This window comes from Macaca nemestrina, chromosome 2 (assembly GCF_043159975.1).
Source record: "Macaca nemestrina isolate mMacNem1 chromosome 2, mMacNem.hap1, whole genome shotgun sequence".
Lineage (NCBI taxonomy): Eukaryota > Metazoa > Chordata > Mammalia > Primates > Cercopithecidae > Macaca > Macaca nemestrina.
In genome coordinates, this window is record NC_092126.1 from 57,060,753 (window position 1) to 57,080,092 (window position 19,340).

Sequence of the window (19,340 nt, forward strand, 5' to 3'; positions counted from 1 at the left end):
ACATCACTGGTCTTCCTTGCAGTAATGAGAGTAAACATTATAATTAATTGGCTTACATGCTCTAGTATTGTAAGTTAGAATTAAAAAAACAAGTAAACAAATTTACCAGCTCCATCAGGTGTCTTATGGAGAGCAACACTGCCTCATTTGATGGTGGATCCATTAACCTACTCAGAAAATAAGCAATTCCACCTAGCCTTAAAATCTGGGGGTGGGGAAGACAAATATAATTAAACACATACAATATTAATATACTAGCATTACAACTTAGCCCTACCTGGGCTGATGACTCAAAGCATCAAATTTATACATGATTTTCAAGCTATTTTACCAAAATGAATTAAAATTATATTTGTATTTCTATAAAAACATGTTTAAAGGCCCATATATATATTACTACTTTCTACCATCAACTCTATTAATAGGAAAAGTAGTTGGCTAAAATCTTAATGAACAAGTTGATTATCCACTATCTTCAAAATAAGGCTAACTATATCAAAAGATACAAGACACTGAAAAAATAAGTAGTTTATAATGAAGGATAACATGTTAACATGTAATAACAGTAGAATGTTCACTGAGCACTTACTATTTGCCAGGCACTGTTCTAAGAATTTTAGGAGGTTAATTTAAACAACCTGCCCAATATAACAGAACTAGCTTTTCCGGGGTGGAAGCAGGATTCAAACACAGGCAGTCTGCCTCCTCTAGAGCAGTATGTAATTTAAAATTGCTTAATATACATTTGAAGGAAGTTTAAATACACAATTCACTAACACACACACAAAATAAATTGTGAGTTAATAATTCTTTCCTGGAGATTAATACAGTAATTTGTTCTATAAAAGATGTTGAAAATGAGATCACTTCCATTTAGTTTCTTCATTCTCCCACCTAATTTACCTTTATTTGTAAACAAAGTTCTTCCAAAGGAGTTCTCAAAATTTCTGGCAGTTGATAGTCATCTAGAAGACTTGCTCTAAGACCATTATACAGATGATAGCAATGACCAGGTTGAACTCTTAAAAACAAAACAAAACAAAACAAAACAAAACAAAACAAAGAGGGACAGTCATCAATGACTTTTTAGAACTCCAGAGAAAACAGTAGGCAGGGAAGTAGCCAATATCTATTTCTTATAAGCCACATAATAGCTAATGTACATAGTTATTTTTCCCTTTTTATGAATCATGTATTTGTTCTGTTTAGAAAAACCCTACACCCTCTACTCTTGTCACAGTTTTAAGAAAGATACACAATAATTCCTCCCCACGCCAATAATTTGCTTCCCTATTTCTGACAGATTCCAGATTACTGTGCTCAGTAACAGCAGTCTACTCAGGTTAAGGCTAAGAATAGTAACCTCAAGTATGCCTTGTGATCAATTATATTATGTAATGAATCCTGGCATTATGCTAACCTGTCTATATTACTGAAAAATATTTTAAGTACTGTATATTTTATTTAGTGAGTTCTCAGAGGGATATTAAAAGTTTTTGTTTTATATTTATAACTAGAGCCTTAAATGATACCATTTTTTGGACAATGATAAGACTAGATGTAGACTGGGCATGATGGCTCATACCTGTAATCCCAGCACTCTGGGAGGCCAAGGTGGGTGTATCACATAAGGTCAGGAGTTCAAGATCAGCCTGGCCAACATGGTGAAACCCCATCTCTACTAAAAAAAAATACAAAAAATTAGCTGGCTGTGGTGGTATGCTCCTGTAGTCTCAGCTACTTGGGAGGCTGAGGCAGGAGGATCACTTGAACCCAGGAGGCGGAGGTTGCAGTGAGCCGAGATCATGCCACTGTACTCCAGCCTGGCGACAGAACGAGACTCTGTCTCAAAAAAAAAAAAAAAAAAAAAAAAAAAAAAAGACTAGATGTGAAGTGGTGACCATATTCAAGTATTCTCAAGCAGAATAAATATTTCTATAGGCTCTTGCTGCTATAGGAACAAAAATGAATTCTAAAAATCTTAGCTATTTCTGCCATGAGTCTACATAGATCCATTGTCTATTATATAATATACCTGAATATCTCTCCAGTAGAAACTAAAATAAGAGTACCTCCATTGAGAGCCACATAGTATATAGCTTTTTCTGATCTCCAAAATAAGGCTTTGCTAAAAGAATTTTAATCTATAGACTCTACAAACGACTATTTTCCTTTTAAATTAAAACACCAATTTCAGGATTAGTTAAAATGCAATACTCTATTAAGTTTAGTTCTATTATTGTTTCATGGAACAAATCTAAGGCTTAGTGTGTTTACTATTCATATATAAAGGTGTGCCAAAACCTGTTCACTATGGTGAATACTTTTTGAATCAATATTTAGTGGTGATGGGTCTACATGGGAAAACCTCAGTCTTTCTGGGTCCCTTATCAAGTTATTCCCTGATAACTGATTATCAGGAGGGTATACTTCTTTGACTAACCCACGATTTTGGTTCAACAGCATCAACTCTCTAATAAACTGTCTCGAAATCAAGTTATACTGGGATAATGTGCAAAGATTACAGCAAGTAAGTCAGAGCTTTATAGATATTGTACAAACTTAAAACAAGGGGTTGACAGATGGTCTGTAAAGTTTTCTTTCAACTCTCCTTTTCTTAAGTCTGTATCGAAAGATTAATGGAAATCTCTTATTCTATCTATAAAAGTAAAAGAAAAACCCTCTTCTGAAAGTCCAGATATAATTCTATCACTCATATAAGTGTAGAAATACTGTGACATATGCATTAAAGTCCAATTTTTTGTAAAAGTTCAAGACAAATCATTTTTCCTACCATTAAAACAGAGATATTTTTACTTCTTAAGTTATTGTACCATTATGAGGAAAAGTACTTTCCTTGTGCTTTCATTGAAAAGTACTGGTGAAAAATCAGTACTGCTATAAAATCCAGTGATTAGGAGCCTAGACTGTGGAGTCAGAATGCCTGGATTCAAATCCTGCGTCTGTAATTTTGAAAGTTATGGCACTTTGGACAAGTCATTTAACTTCCTTGTACCTTAATTTCCTTATCCATAAAATGGATATAATAACCTACCTCATAGTACTGTAGTGAGGATTAAGAAAGTTAATATGAATCAAGTGTTTAGGAGATGATCTGACACTCAAAAAGTATTAGTTGCTATTATTATTACACATATTATATGCTTTAAAAAAAGAAATGAAAACCAACTATTATAAATAACATAACTTATTAATCAAACTCAGAAGTTTAAGGCAAAGGATTCATAAAATAGAAAACTTGGCAGATACTTTTCCAAACTATGATTAAAATAACTTTCTATTTAAAAATGTTTTGCAGTAAGCTCAAAATAAAAAGAAAGGTAACTCTTCTAATAAATATATTTAAATGCCAGCATCACATTTTGTTACACAAAATTTTTGTGTGTTCTAAAAGCTTTGGACAGAGTTCCCATCTTACCTTCCAGCTCGACCTTTTCTCTGTTTGGCATTAGCTTTACTAACCCACTCAGCGGACATTGTACTGATATTGTTCTGAGTATCAAAATGTGTCTCTTTGATTTTTCCTCCATCTATCACATAAACGACATCGTCTATGGTAATGCTGTTTGGAAAACAGATATATAAAATGTTAAAAAAAAAAAAAACACATATACACACACACATCAAAAGCACTATTAACCTATAAAAGACCTATAGACAGGGATTTCAGAGCATTTTTTTTTTATTGGATCAAATGATTTTAGCCATTCAGGATGTTCACTACTCTTCACACCCACATTTACCAATATTATAGGGATCGAGTACCTAATAGTAGGCAGTGTCAGGCACTGTAAGTGACAACACAGTATTAGTTCTTCAGATCATATACTAAATTCTTACTTGCCTACAGCCAAATATCACAGGTTGCCTCATACCTAGCTCCATGGGAACCCCAACAGCATGGTTTAATATCAGCTTCCATAAAAGAATCTGTTTCGGTGACTAAACTATGTCTTAGTACCCCAAGAGAATACAAGAAAATTTAAAGGCTGGATATAACTAATTACCAAATACTACCCCCAACCAGAAACAGGCAAAAGGACAAAATTTACCTCAGCTCCCACGCTTCTTTAGGTAAACAAAACAAAATCTAACACCTAAAATGCTATTTCTGCGCTAAAGCATTATTATAGGTTAAAAAAACCCCACAAAATTGGCCATGCATGGTGGCTCAGGCCTGTTATCCCAGCACTTTGGGAGGCTGAGGCAATAGGATCGTTTTGAGCCCAGGAGTTAGAGATCAGCCTGGGCAACACAGTGAGACTCTATCTCTACAAAAAATGTTAAAAATCAGACAGGTGTGGTGGCACATGCCTGTGGTACAAGCTACTTGGGAGGCTGAGGTGGAAAGATCACTTGAGCTGAGGAGGTCAAGGCTGCAGTGAGTCATGATCGTACCACTGCACTCCAGCATGAGTGACAAAATGAGACCTTGTCTCGAAAAAGCCCACAAAAAATAAAACTATGCTCACTGCCATAAAAAAGGTTTTATTTTTAATAAATTACAAGGCATGTGGTAGAGAAAAAAGATTAACGTATGTAAATACTTTATGGTGTTTAATCAGTATTTGATATTTAAAACAACTTTTACCTAGTCTCCGCAATGTTGGTAGCAATTACTATTTTCCGAACACCAGGAGGGGTTCTTTTAAACACCTGTAAAAATAAATACATCAGAATCACAAAAGAACACTAATTTCTAATACATTATTTTTGTAATTAGAGGAATTTCTTCAGATACTGTTCATTTTTAGCATTCTATGTTCAGTCACTGACATATACATCTAATATTTATTGACGTATTTATAAAGTATAGATCATTTTCAATATTACAAAATTATCTTTTGGTAAACCAAACTAAATCTCCCACAGATGTCACAATCTTATCACAAACAAGATTTCCAATGAGATATCATTATTTAAATATACAGCAGTTTTTTAACAAAAGCTGGAGGTTATAAAGTAGAGGGAGGGATATTTATGTTAAGGACAAGAATAATGAAGTCAAATCTCCATGGGTAAGAACAATAAACAATCAGGCAGATGCCCAACCCAGCAGAATAAATGTCAACTGTGCAGCTGTACCAACCACCGTCTACTAGCTTGAGATCAGACTGGAGTGAAAAAAAAATCCTCTTCAAATGGGAATTCTACAAATACTGCCCACAACCCCGACAAAGTCACTAAAGTAGAAAGAAGATAGGTAATTAAGTACCACTGGCGATAATGCAAACAAACAAAAAAAAGCATAAACTTATCCTTTCATTTATAAAACTGGTAATCAATAGAGAAAATGCTTCCCAGGCTATACACATACTCTCCAGCAAAGGAATACATAATTTACTAGGTTATGATGTGGAAGATGAATACTTTCACGCTGGATAACTCTTTCAGTCTTTGACATCAAGAGTTTTCTTTCTTGCCCCTTCTCTTCTCTCAGGTATGTACTCTAATTCGTGACTAAGGTACAGCAACAAAAATATTAAAAGGGTCTCAGAGAAAAATATGGTGATATTTTCTTACAAAAAGAGAAAAGGAGAAACTAGAAACGGGGAAAGGAGCAGGTTTTCTAATCAATTTCATTTTGCAAGAGCCTGCAAATACTATAGATCATAACATTATCCTGCCTCTGAGAATGCAGTGTTCACTCTAATTAGGAAAGTGCCTGTATCTGATGGAGTCAAAACATTCATAATACATTATTAAAACAAGAAATTTTATACCTGTGAATATACTAATTTTGTGAAATTAAATCTCAAATCATCATCAAACTGTAGTACGTCATAGATCATTAATTTCCACGTTTGGTTACTGTTGGTAGTACTGACATACCTCTTTCTCTTATTCAGGAAACCCAACCAAGTTACTGGTGAAACCAATTCTTTAAACTTTTCCCTAATGTAGACACAACTAATCTAATTTGTGGGTTATCCTCTAATATTCAAGATTCTGAGCAATCATTCCCTGAAGACTCATTTGCAAAGGTTCTCAAATAAGTGTTTTTTACATGAATTACTATTTGAAAATGCTCCTTAAAAAAAATAAAGGAAAACATGTAACAAGCAGTCCTTAAAGCTTGCCTCAGTTTGAAATACATTTAACAAATGTATCCATTTAACATACCTGTGTCTGGTTAACTGTAGGCATCAATGAATGTAAAGGTATAATTAAAAATTTATCTGAAAATTAAAGAGAATTAAATTTTAAGATAAAGAGCTGCAGAAAAGCTCCATCAAACACAGGAGACAATGAATTCAGATGCTGAGCCACATAATTCTTTTTTTGGATAAGACATTGAACATTGTTTAATGAAAAGAGCTAAACCATCTAAGTTATTGACAAATTGCCCATGTGTTTAAGAGAACCACACAATTCTTAATTTATATTTCTACATACAAACAGACCAACTTAATTTCTTTATAGTCTTGTTTTCTGAGTGCTCCAAGTTCAAGCTAACACTTTGTTCTGTTATTTCATATCGATAAGTATTTCCCCCAAATTCTTAAAGAATGCTCAAAAGTTGGGAGTAACTTTTTCAAATTACACCAATAAAAGTTGAATAGCCGAAAATTCTGTTTAACATGAATATGTTTGTACACTTTGAGTGCTCCTATTTTTTTGTTGTTGAGACAGGGTCTCATTCTGTTGCCCAGGAGAGTGCAGTGGTATGATCTCTGCTCACTGCAACCTCTGCCTCCTGGGCTCGAGTGATCCTCCCACCTCAGCCTCCCAAGTAGCTGAGACCACAGGCATGCACCACCACGTCCAGCTAATTTTTGTATTTTTTGTAGAGATGGGGATTTGCCATGTTGCCTAGGCTGGTCTTGAACTCCTGAGCTCAGGCAATCCACCCGCCTCAGCCTTCCAAAGTACTGGGATTACAGATTACAGGCATGAGCCCGGCGCCTGGCAATCCTCACTATTCTAATCATAACAATAATATCTAAATTTTTAGAGCAAATTACTTATTAAATACCCATGTCCTACTTAGAAAATAATGAAATAGTCCTTGTTAAAAATAATACATTCCAAGAGTGACCCACATTTTAAACCTATTTTGGTGCTCGCTTCGGCAGCACATATACTAAAATTGGAACAATACAGAGATTAGTATGGCCCCTGCGCAAGGATGACACGCAAATTTGTGAAGCGTTCCATATTTTTAAAAAAAGAAAAAAATAAAAAATAAACACATTTTGTTAAAAATATAAGAAATTCCTACTTTTTAAGTTTCCAAATAAAATAGCTCAAGCCCATTCACGATTATTAGCGAACACAGAAAGCCTGATATAATACAGTGATGGGTGAAAGGGAGAGTATTAAGAAAACAAGGGTTAATTTCCCATTTAAGTATGCTTACAAAAATACAATCTGACTTAAATGCCCAAATGATTCAAGTCAGCTATATTTCCCCGGAAAAGAACTGTTGTTATCTAAAGGAGATATGATGATCCCCATGGATTCTGTGAAAAGATTTTACGAATCCTAAAAAATAAAAAGTAGTAAACAGCTGTCGAGCAACTGACGTCGCTAAAAAGAATGCTCTGAATTACTTGTCTCCGTGACAGTATGAAGTATTTCAACTATAATGTTCGAGCCAAAAATACTTGAATTGAATCAAGCCTTCAGATATAACTTCCAAGTTACAGGAAATACAGGTAAGAGAGAATCAAATGAAATGATAGCATAAAGAGTCAGAAAAATTCAGACAGTTGGACTTATTAGAGAACAACTGGCCTGGTCTTTTCCATGACTTTATTACCATCAGGAAAAAAGCAGGGAGTGGAGGGGAGCAATGTTCTAGAGCCAGATCAAAAGATGTATTTAGTTTGACATTTTCTATAGTTTGAACAGACTAGCTGTGAAAGACACTTCAAAAAAATGGGAAAATCTGATTACAGACTGGATTATTAGATGGTATTAAGGATTAGGTATGATAAAGACATGATGGTTATATAGAAAATTGCCTTTAGAGATTCTTGCTTATACATTTAGAAATAAAATGTGACAGCTGCAATTGACTTTAGGAAAAAACTAGGACTGAAAAAATAATTGTTGGCACTGAAGTCGTGGATATATATATGGTATTCATTAAAATTCTCTAGTTTTGGCTGGGTGCAGTAGCTCACACATGTAATCCCAGCACTTTCAGAGGCCAAGGCAGATGGATCACAAGGTCAGGAGTTCAAGACCAGCCTAGCGAAGATGGTGAAACCCTGTCTCTACTAAAAATACAAAAATTACCCAGGCATGGTGGTGGGCACCTATAATCCCAGCTACTCAGAAGGCTGAAACAGGGAACTGCTTGAACCTGGGAGGCAGAGATTGCAGTGAGCTGAGATCGCACCACTGCACTCCAGTCTGACAGAGACAGAGACTCCATCTCAAAAAAAAAAAAAAAAAAAAAGATTCTCTAGTTTTTTGTATGTTTAAAATGTTTCTTTACAAAAAGTTCAAAGCCAGGCATAATAAAAGTAAAAACAATTTTGTTGAAGACTACATAATCGGGGAAAAAAAATTTATATTGCTGATACCATACAACTAACAGAGTTAATGAGAACAAAATCTACACTCTTATGAAAAGAAAGAAACAAGAAATTGATAAGCATTTAATAAACTGAGTTTCAAAACTTAACTTCTCGGCACAGAGTTAGGCCAATTTTTTCCCCATGACAGTGACTGACTATACAACTGATTATCAAGGCTAAGCTTTTTTCAACATAATTTGAGAAAAAACACTCAAGTTCTGGAAAGATTTCCTTTAAAAGGAATTGAGCTGGTAGTAGAAGTATATACATCAGTAACTCTTTCCTTTAGAATAATTAATTCAAACTAGAAAGTTAATGAAGTCAATTATAATAATCTGTAATATCACACCCTTTTCCCACTCCCCACCACATACACTAAATGATAATATTTTGGTATATATCTTATCTTTATTGGTAAATATATGCATATATTTTTAAAAATTATATGCAATAATGTTTATAATGGGGGAAGGAAAGGACAGAGTTAGAAGATTTAGCCAATAAAAAATTAGTTGTTTGAAAAAAAAAAATTCAGCTGTCTAATCATGACAAACTTTTCTACAGAGAAAAGTTGTCACACAAAAAGAAAACAGAAAACAGTGTTTCTTTATAGAGAAGTCAATTAGATCAAAATACTTCACCAGCTAGATAGTAAATAATTTTAATTACAGAGAATGCTTTCAGAGCATGACAATGGGATTTAACAAATAATAAAAATACGCATTTATTATTTTAGTCAATACAATTAGATCAAAATATTTTCTGGTGCCTGTAAATTTTGTCTGGCTGGGCGCGGTGGCTCATGCCTGTAATCCCAGCACTTTGGGAGGCTGAGGCAAGCGGATCACGAGGTCAGGAGTTCGAGACCATCCTGGCTAACATGGTGAAACCCCGTCTCTACTAAAAATACAAAAAAATTAGCCGGGCGTGGTGGTGGATGCCTGTAGTCCCAGCTACTCAGGAGGCTGAGGCAGGAGAATCTCATGAACCTGGAAGGCAGAGATTGCAGTGAGTCGAGATTGCACCACTGCGCTCCAGCCTGGGCAACAGAGTTAGACTGCCTCAAAAATAAATAAATAAATAAATTTTGTCAAAAGCACTTCAACAGAGTGAGGTTAGAAATTATATTTGAAGGCCACGCGTGGTGGCTCAAGCCTGTAATCCCAGCACTCTGGAAGGCTGAGGTGGGAGGATCACTTCAGATCTGGAGTTCGAGACCAGCCTGGCCAACATAGTGAAACCCCATCTCTACTAAAAATGCAAAAAGTCGGCTGGCATGGTGGCACATGCCTGTAATCCCAGCTACCCCGGAGGCTGAGGCAGGAGAACTGCTTGAACCCAGGAGGCAGAGGTTGCAGTGAGCCGAGATGGCACCAACACACTCCAGACTGCCAACAGAGTGAGACTTCATCTCAAAATAAAAAAATTATATTCAGAACCGTAAAAATTAAATAGAATTTGTTTTGTTGTTTTTATATTTGAAGTTAATGATTGCTGAAAATACTCTAAATTTTATAGAAAAAAATGTTCTCATTCATTCCTCTGACGTTTATATGTTTCAAAATATGCTGCTCATACAGGATCAAAATCACTTGAGGAATTTTAAAAACTTCAGATGTTCAGGTCACATTCTTAGATTTGGGGTGATGATGGGGTCTACGTATCTGAACCTTAAAGAAGCTCCATGGGTGACTCTGTTGCATAGTCAGAATTCAGAAATACTGGGCTAAGGGATTTCTTTTTTGCAGCAGTGAGTGAAAAAATGAAAAACCCCACATACCTATGCTTTAAGAGCCAATTTTATTAGGCAAATTGTGAAAAAGAAAGAAAATATTCTCTTCAAAATACTAAATAAAAAGCTTTCCCTTCATCTGTGACCTAGTAGAAGCAACACTTCTTCAAATAAAAGAAAAATATACACATCCCACATATAATTCAAATACCACTCCTTGAATTATAGTAAAATATATTTACATAATACCTGATTTAAACATTACTTGTGACATCAAGAGATCATGTAAAGTGCTGATATTGTCCCAGCCTGGTAGAAAGACCAGTATCGCACCATCCTATATGAAGGGGAAATAACCATTACAAAAGATCGTATCAACAAAATGCAGTAACAGTAAAATTGTGTGCACACTTAAGTCTCCATTAAAATTACACTAGCTCAGGATAATTTTCGTTAATAATTAAAAGTATATAAGCCCACTTTTTTTTTTTTTTTTTAATTATTGGTTTTGAGCCAGAGTCTTGCTCTGTCACCCAGGCTGGAGTACAACGGCATGATCTCGGATCACTGCAACATCTGCCTCCTGGGTTCAAGCGATTCTCATGCTCAGCCTCCTAAGTAGCTGGGATTACAGGCCTGCGCCATCACGCTCAGCTAATTTTTGTATTTTTAGTAGAGACAGGGTTTTGCCATGTTGGCCAGGCTGGTCTCAAACTCCTGGCCTCTAGTGATCCACCTGCTTTGGCCTCCCAGAGTGCTGGGATTACAGGCGTGAGCCAATGCACCCGGCTAAGCTCACTATTAAAAAATGAGATTTATAATCCAGATATTTGTTTAGTTTTTTCTTCAAACAGGTCAAATGCCTAAATCTTCTGCTACTATGAGATGATTTCTAGTATCAAAAGTAATTTTTTCCAAGCTATTTTATAAACATTTAAGAAAATTGTATTTTTCATGGCCTTGATACATTAATAAAATTAAAATTATGTTAACTGAAGAAAGAAAAATAAACAAAACTAACCTCTTCTTCCAAAACAATGTATCGGATAAGGGCAACAATCAAATTGAGATCAACTTTATCATCATCCATCATTTCTATAACATCTACAGTACTTGCAGAATACCTATCAAAGTTAAACACAAAGTTACGAAATACTTAATCAAGTTTTCTAGTAACTTGCTATAAAAGTTTAAAATTAACTCAATCTGCAAATGGAGGAACATAATCTACACATCGCAGATAATTACTGGGCTAATAATGCTTAAAAGTCAAATCAGCACAATATTTAGCTGGAGTAAGAGATTCACAGTCCTCTCCTTTAAGTATGTACAGATTCAAGAAGATGCTCCCAGCCCCTGGCTTTCTGTTTTAGTTATTGAGCCACTGATTTCTCACCTTCAAACAAAATAAACTCACCTTCTTCGCAGTTCCCTTACATAATCTGGCCAACGTTCTTTATATATTGCTTCTTTTTCTTCTTTTTCTTGTCTGTTTACATGCCCTTGCATGAAACCCCTCTTAAACTGGGATCTGTGTTCTTTTTGTTCTGGAACATACCTAAAATAAAAACATTCTTGAATATCTTCACTTTTTTGAAACTCTAGTTTTAGCTAAAATCTGTGATATTTTATATTTAGGATTTTCAAAAAGAATTCTACAGAATATTTTCATTATGCTTTCGAGTGAATGCTAGCTAAAATATCAGTTTGTGTTCACTAACTTATAAAACCTGATATTTTAGATAAAAATCATTCTTCTCTATTGAAGTATAGAAACCTATAGACCATTTTTAGTACTTAAAATTTTTAAAAAACACTAGAGTAACTTTTACCTTAAATTTTAAGTTTGCTTTAGAACAATAGTTAACATTAATGTAAGTCCAAACCTGACTGCACATAAGAATTGAATCCCTCAGAGAGTTTGTAAAATACAGACTCCTAAATCCCATCCCTGATGATTTGGATTTGGTAGGTATGCCTTGGGTCTATTAATCTAAGAATTTTAATTAGTGCCCGCAGGAGATTCAGATAGTATATCCAGATCTAGAGACCCATGCTAGAGAACTATTTAATTCTGCTCAGTCACACAGTTGTAGCTAATGGCAGATCCAGAATCAGCATTCAAGTCTCTGATATGTCAATCGAGTGCTGTACTATGATTCCACTACCATCCTATAGTGACTGCTAAAACCACAGAGGGCACATCTGGACAATAATTCTACCTATCACTGTCAGTCCTGCGAGGCATGGGGTGGGAAAAGATAAAAATGAACCCACACTTTAACCCCAAGGCGTCTCTGAGTTCAACTAGAGGACAGCCTCTAGATGGAATGGGGGAGGGGTTGGAGCATGGACTCCCAAGTCAGAATTGATGTCCTTGCTCAGCTACTGACTAGCTGCATGACCTTATATAAGGCATTAAATATCTGGTCTTTAGTTATATTATTTGAGAGATTAATATGTTTATAACAGTACTGGCATGAGATTTTTAAAAATGTGATAAAGTTAAAAAAAAAAGTGATAAAGCCTCATGTATAGCAGACACCCAGAAAATGTTAATCCCCTTCCCTATTCAGTACCTGTGACCCAGAATTCCCCTAAGTCTTAGATACATACAGAGGCACCAACTTGAGGTAGGGCAAACTGAGACACAGATTGGTTCTAGTCAGCAGGATGGACCCACAGTCGGCTCCCTTTCCAGAAATTGCAAAACAGAGGTAACCTTCAATCCTCCCACCTCCAATCACAACCCTCCATATCATCTTGCCCTGCTCTTGTTCCGGTCATTGTATTTTCTTTGCTACCTCCCTGCTGTGCAGCTCTTCTTCTGGGAAGGGGACAGCCAGGAGCTTCTGATGAAAATCTCTAATCAAGGAACACCCTCATTCAACTCTCCTCTTAGAGTTGATCAGCAGATGACAAAAGCACAGATACCATCTTTTCGTTTCAAGAGACTGCTTGGCTACAATTCCATATGCATTCCCTAACATCCAGGGAGCTTCAGAAAGCAAGTTTCCATCAGGTGCCTTCAGATTATTGATCCTCAAAACTTTGTTTTCATTGTTGCCAAGCAGTTGCCTATTATTTTCCTGGCAAGCAATTGCTAAATGTGCCATGATAGGATGTGGGACACATGGTAAAAAGTGGAAATGAAGAGGGAGGATACAGAAAATTTATGGCCGCTGATGATAACATCAGGACATGGAAGACCATTACATGCTGTCTCTCTGAGGCTTTTAGTATGTTCTATCTTCTCTGACATATACATTTCCCTCTTTCCTACTTTGACTTCAACTGCTTTCCTAACTTGACCAGTCTCTACCTAACATATAAAATCTAATTTCTAATATACTCTTCACTTCCCTCAGACTTCATATATAACAGCTTATGTGTCTCCCTGTCTACAAATAAATTCTGAGAGAATATACCAAGTCTCCCCTTGCTTAATGTTCAGACCCTAGCACAGTGCAAAGCATTGAGTAAATACTTGTGAAATAAATGGTCAAAACTCAGCAGATTTTTTTTCATATAAAAATGGTTGTAGGAACTTTGCTCTCACCTTCCACTCTCACTTCCTGGTTTTCTTAAGATAACTTTAGAGTCTTGAAAAATCTCATCCCAAGTGTTTCTACATCTAGTCCCCAATCCCTTTTTGAAACACGGTCTCCCTTTGTCACCTGGGCTGCAGTGCAGTGGTGTGATCTCTATTCACTGCAATCTCCGCCTCCCAGGCTCAAGAAATCCTCCCACCTCAGCGTCCTGAGTAGCTGGGTCTATAAGCGCATGGCACCTCATGCAGCTTACTTTTGTATTTTTTGTAGAGACGGGGTTTCACCACGTTGCCCAGACTGGTCTTGAACTGCTGGGCTCAAGCGATCTGCCCCACCTCTGCCTACCAAAGCATTGGGATTACAGACATGAGCCACCATGCCTGGCTGTCCTTTTTTTCATTCAGATTTACCATAGGTTAGGCACTGTGCTATGTACTAGTTACTAAAATAAACAAGACAAAATCCTGAACCCCAAAAAGTCTGAAATCTAGTGCAAGAGGCAAATACAAAGAGATACACTATACAACAAATAACATAAGTGTTATAAGAGATATGATACAAATGTTGCAGGAATACAGATGAGAAAGAATTAAAGGCCGCCCGGGTGTGGTGGCTCACACCTGTAATCCCAGCAGTTTGGGAGGCCGAGGGGGGCAGATCACAAGGTCAAGAGATCGAGACCATCCTGGCAAACATGGTGAAACCCCATCTCTACTAAAAATGCAAAAATCAGCTGGGCATGGTGGCATGCACCTATAGTCCCAGGTACTCAGGAGGCTGAGGCAGAAGAATTGCTTGAACCCGGGAGGTGGAGGTTGCAGTGAGCGGAGATCACACCACTGCACTCCAGCCTGGCGATGGAGTGAAACTCTGTCTCCAAAAAAACAAAAAAAAGGAGAATTCAAGTCTGTGAGAGGTATTACGGAAGGCTTAACAAGCAATGAAGCTGGGATTTTTCTTATATAATCAATAGCTTACAAATGAAAGGATGGAGAAGATGGCATATAAAGGTCTAAGAGGAAGGAAAACATAACAGCGCAAATTCATGAATGAGAGGGCATGGCATGCTAAATATACCATTATGGAATGGTATACTTAGCACAAGCAGGCCATAGGACACGTGACTGGGAAATGAGGCTAGAAAAGAGGATGGGGACACACTGTAAAGGGCCTTGGAATGACCAGCTAAGGAATTTGAACCTGATCCTATGGGGCTGTGCTTCTCAGTCTTTTTCCCATCAAAGAATACAAATACAATTCTACACAAGCTCCTGGAGAAGTCTGCTAGCAGCAAAAGGCCAGTGGTCAGAATGCTGAGGGAATCAGTAACTTAGGCATACCAGCTGATGTGCTCTATTATAGCCATGGCAAACCAAAAAAGGCTCTTAACAGTTTCTTAAAGAGATATCACATATGCAAGGAGCTTGCCCAGGAGAAGAAAGCTCACATGAACAAATTGTTTTTAGGAAAATACATGGCAGCAATCCTAAGAGTGAAGAATATAGTACCAAAAGAGTAACTATTATATAGCACAGGAGAGACAATAAGGACCTTGGCAAACAAATAAAAATGAAAAGGCATGTTCAAGAAGAAAGTTCCCACGGTTTGTGTCTGTTTGAAGGCAAATACAAAATGACTTGGATTAACTTGGTTACTCAGCGTGTAAAACAGTTGCCATACTCTGGTATATAACTGCCTGATACACACTAGCTTTTGATTTATAGGTTAGAAAACTGAGTGGAGGATAATCATTAACCATTATACAGTAAAGTATAAAGTATAAAACATTGTTTTATTTTTTTGGTGGGAGAATATAAGATAACAATTTAGGCTTGAGAAATGTTAGGTTCAAGGCATCTGTGGTGCTAGACTACTACTGAGTAGAAAGCCAGTTCAAAGATCAGGAGAAGCTTCAGTTCTGAAGCTATACTACTGAAAGCTGTGAAAATATACAACTACAGTCAGGGATATAAACAGGTTTGCACAGTGAAAACATAAATGATTGAGAAGCCTGGGGGAAATTATATTTAAATGTTAGGCAATGGAAGCCAACAAAGGAAAGTAAAAATCAGGTAACAGAACCATCAAAACGGCTCAAACACTTAAGACAAAGGTTCCCAAACTTTGCTGCCCAGGGATCTTCAAAAAACACTGATGCCAGCCAGGCGTGGTAGCTCATGCCTGTAATCCCACTACTTTGGGATGCTGAAGCGGGCAGATCACGTGAGGTCAGGAGTTTGAGACCAGCCTGGCCAACATGGTAAAACTGTGTTTCTACTAAAAATACAAAAATTAGCTGTGCACAGTGGTGTGTGCCTGTAATCCCAGTTACTTGGGAGGCTGAGGTGGGAGAATCACTTCAACCTGGAAGGCGGAGGTCGCCGTGAGTGGAGATGGCTACACTGCACTATAGGCTGGGTGACAGAGAGAGACTCTGTCTCCAAAAAAAAAAAAAAAAAAAAAAAAAAACAAACCCCACTGATGCCTGGCTACTACCTCAGACATTGTAATGTAATTTAGGTAGGAGTATAAATTAGGCATCTGGAGTTTAAAAAGCTCCAGGTAATTTTAATGTGCAGCCAAGTATAGCTAATTCCCAGCAATTTTTTTACAAGGCGGTAGTCAATGGTGGGTTTCTGAGACTAAAGTTTGACATAAGAAAAGTGATATATTAGTACTTTTTAATGTTTTTTATTTTCTAATGTTTACTTACCTTATTTTTTCAATTATATCTTCCAAAAGATATTCCACAACCGGAAAGGTAAAACCAGGTATATGTATCATTGGACAGTTACCTATCACGGCAGACAAAATATAAGCATAAATTTGTACTCAAATGTTAAAAAAATTAATATACTGTAAATAGGACAATGACTCTATTACTTACTATTAATTCCAGAAAATGGTCCTGTAGCTTTTACAGTTCTACCCTATTTTTCCATATCTACTTTAATAAAAAGCAGCAGTCTAGTCTTCACTCAATACCACTTTACTGCTACCAAACTGTACACACATCTCAGTTCTACAAAATAACACAGAATACCAAAGAATAGAGTTTTAAGTTGAACTCAAAATCCATTAGTTAGAAGTCTATTTTCTCTTCATCATTAACCCAGATGGTATCATAACAGAATATCCAGAATATCGAAGTTTTACTGAATTCCAGATAAGCATTACTACTTGTAGCACCCAGAATTAGTGGAGAAAAGTAATCAAAACAAGACCTAAACAAATAAATTGTTACAATTTCAAAATTACTAATAAAAAAATCACTTCAGCATTGTTATTTAAATGCTCTTTACATTTCATAACAAGGAAAACAAGCAGTACACACTGAAAAATCAAACATCACATGGGAGGTCAAAAATATCTGAGCAGGTATCACTGCTCTACATATGACGTGCATACATTTGAGCAAGGTACTCAATGTTAGTTCTAGAAGCCTCATTTTAAAAAAACAACAATAACACCTACCCCAACTAACCTTACATGGTTTTCAGTTTAACTGGGATGTATTTTAAAGGACTTTTATAATGCTGATGACAAGAACATTTATTAAACATAACTATATTACATTGTAATTCCCTCCCTTTCCCCTTCTTTCCTTCACAAGTGTAAGCAGGAAAGACAGTTAGGACTGATTTTAAAAGAATGTGCTTTGCAGCTGGTCCAATCTACGTTCAGCTTGGGAAAGCTACTTAACTGCTCTGAGGCTGCTTTCTCATCTGTAAAAATGTGAATAATAGTACGTACCTCAAAAAGTATTATAAAGACTAAGGAAGACAAAGTGGTAAATATACTACCTGGAACACTGAAGGTGTTTCGTTAAGTGGTCACTAGCAGTATTAGCAGAAAACTGCCACCCTAACCTGTGATAGTAGATAAAAGCCACAGAAAAATTACAGAAAGAAGTTTATAAAATTACGCAAATCTGTGGTTTGATTTCAACGATGCCATCTTAATTGTGTGGCGGTAGCAACAAGAAGCTACCTGTCCTCACTATCAGAGATGATGCCATCATTTAAAAATAGACCCAACTGTCTAATCCATGAAACTGTAGGGTAGAATAATATTAAAATAAAATTAATAGCTAAACATTCATTTTGACTACTCTTTACCTAGTACCATATTAATTTTTTTTAATTAAGTGGTTTTCTAGTACCTTTTCTAATGTAGTAACTACACATTTTACTCACCAAAATATTCTGAAAACTTTTCTGCATTCAATGTTGCACTCATCAGTATTACTTTCAAGTCAGATCGAAAATTGAGAAGATCTTTAACAACAGTCATTAAAACATCTGACTGCAGGTTTCTTTCATGGATTTCATCAAGTACGATATGACTAACGCTGGACAAACACCTAAGGCAGAAGTGTGAAGTACAAAATTTTAAAACCATTTTTCTTTAATGACTAGTAAAATCCAATTTAATAATTACATCTTTTCATAATACTTATATTTCCTTAATTGAAACATACTCACGGGTCTGACTGGAGCCACTGAAGGATGATTCCTGTTGTACAGTATAAGATAGAACCCTGTTTCCTTGGCAACCGACTGTGAATGAAAGACATGAACTAATAATTCTTGGTTTTCTTTCCTAGTAATTAGCTAACTACCACAAAGGTTTATATCTTCAATTTTAGAAATGCTTTCAGTTTTAATGAAAATCTTCATTTTTTTTTTTAGTTATAAGAACACCCACCACAATAGGGTAATGGGAAATACTTCATTCAAATTCATTATACATTATCATTGTTGTCATTGATACAATGTTAATTTCTTTTAAAAGATAAGACCATTGACATTGAGATAACAACTGACTTACTTACAGGGCCTAAATATTTGGTTCATAATTGGAAAGTTCACTCATTTGAAAAGGCAAACGTGTCAGGCATGGTGGCTCACGCCTGTAATCCCAACACTTTGAGGCTGAGATGGGAGGGTTGCTTGAGCCTAGGAGTTCAAGATCAACCTGGACAACATAGGGAGATTCAGTCTTGAAAAGTAAAAAAAATTAGCCAGTCATAGTGGTGTGCACTGATAGCCCCACCTACTTGAGAGGTTGAGGTGGGAGGATTGCTTGAACACAGGAGTCTTAGGCTGCAGTGAGCTGACTGCACCACTGCACTTCGGCCAGAGCGACAGAATGAGAACCTATCTCTGGCCAGAGCGACAGAATGAGAACCTATCTCTAAAAAACGTTAAGTAAATTAAAACATAAAAAGGCAAATGGAGTCCGAAGCTCCAGAAAAGGACCAGATATGTACTGCACAGTGGAGTTGGATAGGGGGTTAAGATACCAAAATCAATTTAAAAAGTCAGTCAGAAGTGTGTGGAGGTGGTACTGAAAGGTATAGAACACAATCTTTTCAGAGAGAGTAATGGTCTACTAATCTATGTCCAGGAAAAATGTTTATTTTTCTAATCATTCCAAATATAAAAGCACCATTTTAAAAAGGCAATCGAAGTCCGATTGGGTTAAAAGATAAATTTGTGGCAGCAA

The 19,340-nt window shown here is 36.3% G+C and overlaps 1 protein-coding gene and 1 non-coding gene across 2 annotated transcripts in view; one reads left to right on the forward strand and one right to left on the reverse strand.

Moving 5' to 3' along the window:
* Positions 1 to 19,340, reverse strand: part of LOC105499005 (DEAH-box helicase 36) — a 51,310-nt gene that overhangs the window by 13,408 nt on the left and 18,562 nt on the right. The window contains exons 7-17 of the mRNA XM_011771392.2: positions 18,317 to 18,391; positions 18,029 to 18,195; positions 16,546 to 16,627; positions 11,699 to 11,839; positions 11,303 to 11,405; positions 10,531 to 10,618; positions 6,145 to 6,200; positions 4,613 to 4,677; positions 3,440 to 3,583; positions 904 to 1,021; positions 107 to 205 (exon numbers count right to left, since the gene is read on the reverse strand). Coding sequence (XP_011769694.2) covers positions 107 to 205; positions 904 to 1,021; positions 3,440 to 3,583; positions 4,613 to 4,677; positions 6,145 to 6,200; positions 10,531 to 10,618; positions 11,303 to 11,405; positions 11,699 to 11,839; positions 16,546 to 16,627; positions 18,029 to 18,195; positions 18,317 to 18,391 — 1,138 coding nt within the window. The remainder of the gene's footprint in view (positions 1 to 106; positions 206 to 903; positions 1,022 to 3,439; positions 3,584 to 4,612; positions 4,678 to 6,144; positions 6,201 to 10,530; positions 10,619 to 11,302; positions 11,406 to 11,698; positions 11,840 to 16,545; positions 16,628 to 18,028; positions 18,196 to 18,316; positions 18,392 to 19,340) is intronic.
* LOC112423030 (U6 spliceosomal RNA) lies at positions 7,082 to 7,185 on the forward strand. The gene has a single exon (XR_003013480.1). It is a non-coding gene; the product is annotated as a U6 spliceosomal RNA (small nuclear RNA).